Source organism: Heliangelus exortis, chromosome 14 (assembly GCF_036169615.1).
Source record: "Heliangelus exortis chromosome 14, bHelExo1.hap1, whole genome shotgun sequence".
Lineage (NCBI taxonomy): Eukaryota > Metazoa > Chordata > Aves > Apodiformes > Trochilidae > Heliangelus > Heliangelus exortis.
In genome coordinates, this window is record NC_092435.1 from 11826974 (window position 1) to 11838535 (window position 11562).

Consider the following 11562-nt stretch of genomic DNA (forward strand, 5'->3'; position numbering starts at 1 on the left):
TAGGTTTCAGAGGTATCACCTACTATAGGGTGAATGACAATGCAATTTTGTAGCAAAGAAAAACCTATCTATTTTCCAGAAATACATTTAGATAACTGGTTTACTTTGAATTCAGAGAAACATCCTTACCCACCAGCTACTTTCACAAATAGAGAAATGTGGTAGGCCAACTTCAAACTGCTTGTGGTAATTCTTCTTATTCTTTTCACATAATTACAAATTATGCAAGTGGTAATAGGTAATGAGAGGAGATGACAGTAATGAAACAACAGTAGAGGTTCAGCAAATTCAATACTGAATTCTTCTAATTCTTTAAGACATGAGGTAGCAGACAGGGAGAGGGAGAGTGAGGGAAAGAATTTACATAGGTTTGAACAATGGGATTCTAGAATATAAATTAACTGGCAGTTTCATCCTCCAGAGGAATGCTCACAAATAAAATCAGTCAGAGTAATCACATACAACAATATCCCTAAGCAAGAACACACCTTTAACAATTTCTTTTTTTTCTCCATTTACTTTGTAAAGACTAATTAAACAACTTTCAATGGACTCCACAGAATTACTTCAAGTTGCCTTGGGAATTAAGAGAAATTGTTGTAAATACAGCTATAGTTAGAATGCACTACACAGACTGGATTTGCAACACTTTAAAAATTACATGAAGAGTAATTAATGTAGCAATTAAATAACAAACTAATTATTTTTCTCAGACTACACATGTAGACTAATTATTTGAGTCACAGTGTGAACCAGAGGCACAGATGTGACACAGTGAAGATGAAACTTTTTAATAAGTACTTAAATTATTTAGAAGCACTGTGTCAGACCCTTGGTATGGAATAGCAGGAACAAAACCTCTCCTCAATTTCTTCACTTCACAGAAGGGACAATCTGTTTTCTAACACAATATACACATTAAATAGCCTTTGGTTATAAACTACACTTACATAGCAGAGAACTGATAGAAATTCAGTCCTAAGGTGAAGATTACCATTTATATTTCTCAAGAGCTGACCTGCTGGCATTAGAATTCCCCAGAGTACATTTCCAACGCAATTATCAAAGTACCTTTTTGATAGCCTGCCACCATCAATTCTGACTTCTTCTGAAGTAGGTCTAAAATTTTATTTACTGCTGATTCACAAACTGTTCAAATACTATCAGATTCATAAAGCTGCCCTTTTAAAGTGACATGTAGTGAACTGCATGAATTTTTAGTAAAACTACTGCCCTTTAGAAAAGTCCTTGCAGAACGTGAACAGGAGCAGATTAGCACTGGAGCATCAAATGTGTAAACTTTTAGCTACTTTCAAAATGCAGATTTGTTTTATCAGATGTTCAGTTAACTGCACAGAAAGACAGCAAGAATCACAATTTTTCTTTTAAAGCTTTAACAGCAAAATCTGATTTCACAACAGCACAGCATTTACTAGTGGAATTACTTATGCATGGAAGTGTTTGCAGAATGGCAGATTTCCTGCAAACTCATCTTTTGCCACAGGCAACTAAAGGGAAGGACTAGAGCCCAGAGGAGTCTAGATGGAGTCTTGTTTCTTTTAAAAAATGCTACTAATTTAAAAAAAAAAAAAAAGAAACCATGGAATAATGAATTAAAATACATGGTTCTTTCTCACTGTAGTTATAGATCTTTTCAATAAGCCTAAGAAATAGATTAATTCTACAGCAGTGACTTTTTAACATTAGACCCATTAGACCCCATGACAAAATTAATTAATTTCAGTACAAAGACAAGACCATGCCTCAGAAGCAAAAGGATGATGCACATAAAGAATAGAACAGTATTCTCAGCTTTTGGAATGGAGGTCTCTCTGAACACCCAGCCTCTATAAAGGAATTAAGACTTCATTTTCTGGAGAAGCTGCAGAACTTATAATTAAAAACAAAACCACAAACACAATAAAATAAACCTATGCATGCTTTAGGAAAAAACCACATACTTCACTGTCATGGTCTATTTTCTTTTCCATTTTCTACAGATTAATAACATGAGAAAAATTTCTTGTACTAGAGGCACAACACATCTGAGGAAGAATCCAACCCGGACCACAACTGTGAACCTGGCTCATTTTAACAAGCAAAGACACAACAGAAAAATCCACTAGGATAACCAGCTCCTGCTACTCCTACCTACAGCATACTTAGTGCTCCCAAGGGTCAGCTTATCCCTAAAATCCCAAACTGTGCCAAGTTACACTAGCAGCTAACAGAAGAAAAAACTGTGCCTCTGTTATTCTGAGAGCACCAAGGCTTCAATACCTGATGGGCTGCAGAAAGCAAACAATTGGAAGTTGTACCATGAAGACTCTGAAAGTTGGACTGGATGATCTCAGAGGTCTTTTCCAGAGTGAATGGTTTTGTAATTCAATGATTCTACATATTCTAAAAAACTGCACATTACTGTCAGCCACAGGTTTGCAAATAATTTAAAACCATTTAGAGGTCACAGGAATGACTAATGATGTGAGAGGATTAATCCAAAAATGGATCCCATCTATTGTACACTCATTTCTCACTTTATAAATTCAGCCAGCTTCTAAGTCTTGGTACATACCACATGCAATGGACCAGTAGACTTGAGAGTCTGGTGTCTGATGCAGGATACGAAATGGGGCGACTTTCGATGTAGAATCCAACACTGCATCCAGTGTCCCCACCAGCAGACCTGTTGCATTTAAGAAAAATGTACACAGCATTGTGAACCTGAGGCTTTGAAATGTGCACTGATCCCTTCCTTTGGAATGCTACCCACTAAGGGATAATGAACTCCAAGGAAACAAGAAGCACAAATGAGCGAAGCAGAAAGTGCCTGCAGAGGAGCCTCTCTGGGAAGTGATGATGTTTGGATGCAGTAACAGCCCTTACAAACACAAAATGGGGGAGAAGTTTTTGAGATGATCCCCTTGGAAGTGATAGCCATCTGGCATGGGAAAGCAGAGGATAACCTGAAATGTAACACAGTGAGCACAAGCAGGAATTGAACTACCTCTTATCCAGTCATTTACTGCTGTTCTCTTTTGCAGTCCCAGGAAACAGCACTTACGAGACTAATTCCTTTATGTCTGTTTTTTATGAACATCTTATCATTTTTATATGAGAACACCATACCATACTTCCTATACATACGAAAGTTTTGCTGCTCACAGGACACTAGAGCTAGAAAATGCCTGCCATGCTTCACAAACAGTCTAACACATGACACCTACATAAAGCATGGAACACAAATATTTATTCTACCATCACTTGCATAAATATATTACATAAAACACATTATTCCCATACAGAGTTTACACCCAAGATACAATGGTCATATCACCTCCCTGCCAATAAATATTGAATTAGTTCTTATTAAAAAAAGTTCAGATAAAAATACATTGATTTCATTAATGACACATACTGTCACTCTCCATAAATGGGAGTAAAAGGTTTCCACAGAAAACTAGGATGTATTTTATCTTGGTTGCCAAAACTATTCTTTCTGCACAGTAATAAAAATACTAGCCCAGATATCTTAAAACTTCTTTCCTAATCTAAGAATCAGGGAATTGTAAAAGGAGAAAAACACATTCAGAAAAAATACAAGCTTTTGGATCCTGAAGCACATGTAATACTTTTTCTTTTTGTTTCAACAGAAATGGAAATACAAGCAACAATACCTTGTTTCTTTTATTTCCTATGTTTGCTATCCTTCTAGCAGAGCCACATAAACGAAAAATTCAACTACAGCAAAGTTACCAAAGCAATCACTTTTATTCTCCTACAGAACTGCAAAATAAGACAAGAATTTACCCAAAAAGGTGAGAGATGCAATTACCCAAAGAGATGCTGTGAGGTCTGTTCTACAAACCTGCTGAGATACTGGGTGCAAGGTATTCCCACAAAAAAGGCTATTAATGTAGAGAGCTTCTAACCAAAGTTGATATATCCTTTACAGCACCTCTAAATACCCTTCCATTTTTAATGGAAAACAATCTTTTGATTCAATTTTTTTTTCAGAATTTTTATGTTGGCTTCTGATACCTCTTTCTCCACTTTATTTCCATTAATCCCTCTCAAATTCTGAAAAATAACAATTGTGAGAGAACACAAGAAATCAAGGTAAGACAAAATTACCAAGTCTAGACAATCCTCCTCAGAACATGGTTTTCCTAAGGGCACAGTCCCAGCACTGAGCCTGTCTGACTATCTTACTGTGGCTATTCAAGTTTCAGAATGCTTTTGCTTCTCTTAAAAAAATGTAAGTGAATAATGAAAAGCACACACAAAAAAACCTCAAAGACCAGTACATTACAGCAATTGTATTATCTCAGCTTGTCTGCAATTCATAGATTGTAAGTTACTGTAGGAAAGGAGAATTTTTTAATAGTTTTTAACTGAAATCAGACATTGAATAGATAACATTTATTTCTGTTTAAAGAGCTTTGGCTCACTGAGTGAGTCATAACACTGAGCTGATCTCAATGTTGGCTTTGCTTCAGCAAATGTTTTATTATTTCATTCATAATTCTCCTAACATCATTGCTGTTATAATACAGACTGCAAGGACAGCAATCACCATTTGTAAGGCTGATGCAGGTGCCCAGCCTGAGAAAATTATCACAGCAGTGCCCTAGAAAGCAGCACTCCTCAAAAGGCCATCTGCTTGGAAGGTCATTAGATTTTAGACATGACATCAGGTTAGTACCAGTCACTTCAACAGCCCCACTACTCAGTACTGATTTGTGATCTAGACTACAGGTTTGCACTTGAGCCCAGAAGTACTCAGTACCTCATGAATTAATTCCACAGCTACAGCCACTGGCATAATTGTGAGAAATCAGCAGTTTCACCTCCCTATCCTAGTGCTGAAAGCACTCTGTGAGCTGCAGTTTTTTTGAATACTGTGTTATCAGTCAGGGTTTCCATAACTACAAGTTGTTGGGTGCTTTTCAGCAAGCATTCCCTTTTTTTGCCATTTCCCAATGGGAAATCAAGGACCACATTCACCCAGGCAAGAGAGGCCACTGCTGAGTGGTTTGCTGGCACTCTGCTAACTCCACTTACATCAGCCCACTGAGGAATGATTCACTGCCAGGGTTGCACAGCTTTAAAATCCATGTGTAGTAATGACAAGGACATTAACTGTATAATAAAGGTTTAGGTGACAACAGGATCAGTAACTGCTCAGCCCAGGCACTTGTGTTATCTCCATAAAGGAGGCAAGGGGAACAAAGCAGCTCAGGCCAGAACTGCCAATCCCTTGATAAAGAAATGCAGTACATGTTGGTGTCAAACAAGTTTTATGGATAACCTTATAGAAGGTCATCTACTCTAATCTCTGTTCAAAGCCAGTTTCTACTGCAGATTCCACCCAAACCATCCTCCTGCCTCACTTGGGGAATGACTTCAGTTGTAGGCATAGCAGGTGATGCACATTTGCAGAGAGAAAGGGCTCTGCTTTTAAAAAGCATTTTCAGTTTCATAGCTACTTGAGTAAAACAATAGGAAATACCCTAGTTGCTTCAATAAACAGGGTAAAATACCCTAGAAAATAAAAAAATATATATAAAATAAAGGGCAAGGAATCCAGAATAGCTTTGAAACAGGGATGTATTCTTCCCAAAAGTCTACAAAACACTTGGTTAACAAAATACCACCATTAGATGCAGACACCCATTGAAACATATCAGCAATTAACATTGGTCTCAGATGTACCAATGTAGAGCAATAAAACCAACATGTTAACAAAAATAACTGCCCAGCATTTTAGCATTTGGGGGCAACACCACTTTGTTATTCTGAATTTATTTCACCAAGTACATCAAGAGAGTACTAATATCTGCTTTTTTCTTCTTCTTCTGAACCCACAATCTCAAATATAACTTTTTTTCCTGGAATAGCTGCTAATTACATCTTTTTTTCTGCGGATAATATTTTTTTATTTAAACATGTATATCACACCCAGCAATTGGACTACTCCCTATCCTTTGTGAGACTAGTGTCAAGCTAACAGTAGAAGTTGCATTTCACCACTGGAGAATCAGAAGCAAAGAAAACATGCTGCTGTCTTTTTTTAAGAGCATGACTGCTTTGAAGCAAAAGTTAGCACAAACCTGTTCCCTGCTTTACTGCATAATGGTGCCTTTGAGGTCAATAATTAATTATATTAAAACTGGATCAGACATCCTCCTGATTTGCTACATTGTAAGTGTTAAAGCATATAAAATATTTATGACTCTAAGAGCTCTTTACAAGCAGAAATGTTCTATTAGCACAGCACTGGTCAGCCCCTTTACACTAAGGATTTGGAAAAGCAGACACTTTAATGAACAACGGAGGTCTCACTCTTATTTTATTTACTTCATCATGAAAAGGAACTGATTGAAAGTACTGTAAAAGCTTTCCCTGAGAAACAACAACTGCAGAAAGTGACTCTCTGCAGCTACAGTCAGCTTCATTTCAGCAATAACTTCTCATGTCTAAAATCTGAAGCATTCAGAAGCTCATCAGAGAGAACCACAGGGGAAAAAATGCTGTACCACAAGAAAGATTGTTTGTGGTAGATAGATGTGGTTGACCTTGGCTGGACACCAGGTGCCCACCAAAGCTGACCTATCACTCCCTCTCCTCATCTGGATGGAGGAAAAAAAGACACAACAGGCTTAGGGGTAGAGATAAGAACAAGGAGATCACCCAGCAATTACCATCACAGGCAAAGCAGATTCGACCTGGGGAAATAAATTGCATTTATTGCCAATCAGAACAGCAGGATAATGAGAAATAAAATCAAATCTTAAAATACCTTCTTCTCCTCCCTCCCTTCTTCCCAGGCTCAATTTCACTCAACATTTTTCTCTACCTCCTCCACCCACAGTGGTACAGAGGGAACTGGGGTTGTGGTCAGTTCATCACCCCTTGTCTCTGCTGCATCTTCCTCCTCACACTCTTGCCCTGCTCCAGCCCAGGGTCCCTTCCATGAACCATTCCTCCATGGACTTCTCTAACAGGAGCCCTTCCCATAGAATACAGCTCTGTGCAAATTGCTCCCATGGGGTTTTTTTCCACAGGGTGCAGTCCTCCAGAAACAGACTGCTCCAGCATGGGTCTCCCATGTGGTCACAAGACCTGCCAGCAAACCTGCTCCAGGATATATGCACTGCAATAATCTTTGCTACATCTGCTGAAAAAAGATCATTTCAGACCTTCACTAGCCAGCAAGTCTTCCTTTCAATTCCTATCAGCTGAAGACATGCAGCAAGCAAGACACCCCAAATAGTCAGTGTGCTAAAACAACAGTAGAAATAAATTATTTCTGCTATTTATTCTACTACTGTGTATTTAGTGATGTCACAGCACAGACCTTTAAGTTCAGAAAAGCAAGCATTCACTTTGCTGGATACCAAACCTAGCTACAGAGCAAGTTTCCTCTCATGTCTTGCAGTTCCTGCCTAAATAAAATTCTTTAAGTTTGTAGAAATCACCAACCACGTTTTTAATCGGTCTACCATGAAATTCTGTTAAGACAAGGTCCTTGCCATTGCCATCTGCTACTCGATAGTACTTTAACTTACTCCTTTGGACAGAAACCAGATAAGGAAAGTTCCCCAGCACACACACCCAAGCCTAGCTGTCTCCTGTGCCTGTGAGCTAGCTGGTGATGATGCAGACAAGATACATCTTCTTAAAAGTAGGAAGACCAGCACAGGCCTTCTACAGATTTCAGATGGCAATATCTGCTGCAGGAAACCAAGACCTGAAGAGTCAGGGCTTTTCCCTCCCTTTCCAAGCACAGCACATATAACAAGCAGGGAAGACCAGTTCCAACCCTGTATTTCTTTGGTAAGTTTTTCTCCTCTTGCAGTTACATTTCACATCAATTTCCCAAGCACAAAAAGGCAAATTAAAACAATGGAAGCGGAAAATAAGTTATTTCTTTGTTCACATTTCAGTGAAGGACTGGTATTTTCTGACACCAAATACTCATTTGTAAAAATGCTGCAGGAACACCCACCTCCTAATTATGGTCCTGTCTATGGTCCTGACTATAACCAAAGCAGCATCTCTGTGGCCAACATGCTTAATCCCACCAGACCCTGGTTACAGCATGTGCATCCACAACACAGGTTTTGTGTCACCATAAGTAACCTTCAGCACATGGGCCATTCTGCCTAACTACACTCTTATCAATATGTTCTAGGAGATCTGAGTAGCTCTCCCAGAGCAACTCCACAGAAGACAGAACAAGCAGTAGTCATCTTCTAGCACTGCCAGAGGTACAGTAATGTACTTTGGAACAGTCCATTTCATGCTGAATTACCAGGAAGTAGAACCAGTCAAGCTGGTTACAGTATCTGTATCCTTAGGTAAGGTCTAAGAAAGGAAAGGGAATAAAATGTAAAGCTGGGCAGGTGCATACCTTCAGGGAGAGAGCTAAAGCTAAACAAAACCAGCACAAAGAATTTCTGTCAATTTTTATCCACACCAGCCAACTCAGAACTACGCTTTGTGGGGACACAAGCCACCCAGAGATCACACTTGGGTCCTGTAACTTCTTTCTAATCCTGGGACAACACCAGAATTCTCAGCCTTCCTTCAGGTAAGTGTCTCTCTGCTATCATTTTTTTCTCCTTTCTCTCTTCCTTCTCCAGCTATTGGCTGCTTCCTCAAAATCCACATCTCCCTTCCTTAAAGTTTGTCTTCACAATTGTACTCCTGTGTTCTTAGGAATCATTTGCTGCTGCCTCCTCAGCAAGGCCCCGTTACTGCTACCCAAACCCTGCAGCACTGTTCATTTTTCTCCCATTTCCTGTCCCTCTCTTCCCTCCAGATTTAATCTTGCACTGCTGCCTGCCTCCTTCACACATAAATCCCCAGTCCCTCAGTGCTGTCAGCCACCTCTGGCTTTGTCTCATCAGCTGAAAAATGATATCCAGGAGAACAAGATTCTACTTGGCACATCTGCTATGACTTCATCAGATAATAGCTGTTTTTTTCTAAAGCAAGCACTAATTTTCTTGAGTGACACATAGCAATACAAAATGAAAATCAGGCACAGCAAATTCTGCTAGCTTATACCTTGGAGGTTCGAATATTTTCAAAACCACAAACACAGATCTAACTGCAATTTTTTCCAGTTTTCTTGTTCATCTTTCTTATTCACAGTTTTACCTCAATAACATCTCACCCTTTGTTTCTGTACACTGGAAAGAACAACTTGTATAGAAGAAATCTGTATGAATCTAACATTATGACAACAGAAATAAAATGTGCAATGTCACATTAGAAAAAAAAATCATACAACAGGAACTATGCCAGCCAAGAATTTTTCCTTGCTGTCAAATGCTATCAAGGACAAAATAGTAGTGATGGAAGCCTCACCTCCAACAAAAACTGAAGGGCACTAGGAGACTTCAGCTTTTTGTCCAGCTGTAAACCTATGAGAATGTTTGAATATCTAATTCTAGTTAAAATCATTTCACTTCAGTCACAGTTCTTAAATAAATTTTGCCTCACTGAAAAGAAAACAACAAACCCTTCACACGAACTGAGCTTCCTTGGCTTCCCGATACCAGGGCAGAGAATGGCCAATCTAGCTTGGCAACCACAAGAATGCCAAGGTTGAAGAATACCACCTTTGGCTCTAAACTGATGCCTAACATTATCCATCTATCTAAAACATTATTACATGTCTAGAAGAGAATCTGGGGTTTTGTGATGCTTTCTTTTTACACTTTCCTGGCACCCTGCAAGTGGTTCAGATGCCAATGAAGAATGCCCCAGCTCCATCTGGGGGGACTATTTCTACATCTGACCTTCATCAGCATAAAGTTTGGACTCTGTGTTTTTGTTTGCTACAGTGAATAAACATTTCGAACACATAAGCCTCATGTTTAATATAACTCACTTTATAATGGCACAACTAGAGAGGACCTAAAAAACCCAGAGATGCAATTAATGCAAAACACACAAGAACCATACCCCACCCAGGAATAACCTTTCTCTGCTTCCCTGTAGTGTTTCTCCTTGACAGGATCAAGAACTGACATGACCAAAGGAGTCAGTAGTCAGTTCTACTCCAAATAGCCACCACCACAACAGAGGTCCCAGTGGCAGCTGGGGTCCCTGCAGTGCACAATGACACAAAGAGGGGAGAATTAAAAAAAGAAATTCAGTTCCATATCTTCAAGTTCTCATTAAATAGTTTATTACGTGGTAGTCAACACCCTGTCACTTTCCAGACCCACATCTCCTGAAATGCTCCATCAAATCATCTTCTGCTTTTTAAAATAAACAGTCAGGAATGCCTTAGCAGGTGCTCATTCCAAGCAACCTCGGATGCATGCGGGAGAAGTGATTTGGAAAGGAGAACCTTGCCAAAGCAAGGCAGATCCCTTATTCCTTCTGAGATCTCCTCTTCCAACAAGCTGCAAATCTAACCCTGCCAGGGTGTCTGCTGAGGGAACAAGGGCTGTTAAGCTGGTACCAAGCGCTGGGCTCTGCTGGCCTCGGCTCTACCCATCACCCCCAGAGCTGCCCCTGTCCCCCGGGGATGTCCCCTGACGCACCGGGATGTCCCCTGACCCACCGGGATGTCCCTTGCTCCCCCCGGGATGCCACCCGCACCTGCAGGCCCCGTCTCACCCGGAGTCTGAGGGCAACTTTAGCAACCCCGCCTTTTCCCGGACGCCCTTTGCAATTCCCCTCTCACGCAAGGAACAAGGAAACGGGGCTGAGGGGTGGGTGAAGAGAACCCCATGAGAAGCCTCCTAAAGGTCAAGGGCTCCAATCCCGGCCGGGCCTTCCCCCTTTCCCGCCCCTCAGGAGCAGGGGGTCCCAGGACCGGCAAGCGGCCACCACCGCCCCCCCACCCTCCTCCTCCGGTCTTTCCGCCGTCTCCTGAGGTACCGGGGCTTCGGCGGCCCCGCCCAACACCCGAGCTGAGGGGAGACCCTGCCCCGGCCCCCCGGGCGGGCAGTACCTGCCAGCCCGCCTCCGCCCTCCTCGCCGTAGCCCCGCCGCCTCTGCAGCACGAAGTACTGGTTGGAACGCTCCTGCACCCACAGCTTGAGGGCATTTTTCAGCAGCACTTCCTCGGGCTTCAGCCACATGGCGGCAGCGGCCCCTTCACTGCCCGCCGCCCTCGCCCATGCCCGCCGCGCCGCCCGCCCCGCTGCTCCCACGTACACAGCCCGACTGCCAAGCGCCGCCGCCACCGGGGGGGGGGGAAAAGCGCTGGGGAGTGCCCGGGGTATGCTGGGAGTTGTAGTCCCTGGCGTACCGCTGACCGCACTGCGTCCCTGCATCAGGACTACAGCTCCCGTCGGGCCTAGCGCGGCCGGCCGCCTCCTGGCTTTGGGGCAGCGGACGGTCGGGCCGTAAGGGGAGGCTGGAGGGGGGGGACAGTGAGGCTCTGCTGACAGCCTCCGAGGGTCGTCCCTCCGTGGAGAGGGTGCCTGAGAGTGTTGGCTCCTTCTGCCCCACAGCCTCGGAGTGAGACTCTTCCTCCCGCTCCCGGCATCCCCCCTGACCCTGCCCGGGAGCTCTTCGGCCCAAACCTCGCTC

The 11562-nt window shown here is 42.1% G+C and overlaps 1 protein-coding gene across 2 annotated transcripts in view; it reads right to left on the reverse strand.

Moving 5' to 3' along the window:
- The window catches only part of TBC1D8B (TBC1 domain family member 8B), a 35597-nt gene extending 24392 nt beyond the window's left edge, over positions 1–11205 (reverse strand). Inside the window, exons 1-2 of one of the 2 annotated variants that reach the window (XR_011728770.1) lie at positions 10979–11204; positions 2576–2686 (exon numbers count right to left, since the gene is read on the reverse strand). Coding sequence is in view for 1 of the 2 variants with exons in the window: in XM_071758177.1 (XP_071614278.1) it covers positions 2576–2686; positions 10979–11108 (241 nt within the window). In the remaining variant the exon portion in view is untranslated. Of the gene's footprint in view, positions 1–2575; positions 2687–10978 lie in introns of both variants that reach the window. The other variant, XM_071758177.1, reaches the window with a different exon arrangement.
- Between the last annotated feature and the right edge of the window lie 357 nt (positions 11206–11562).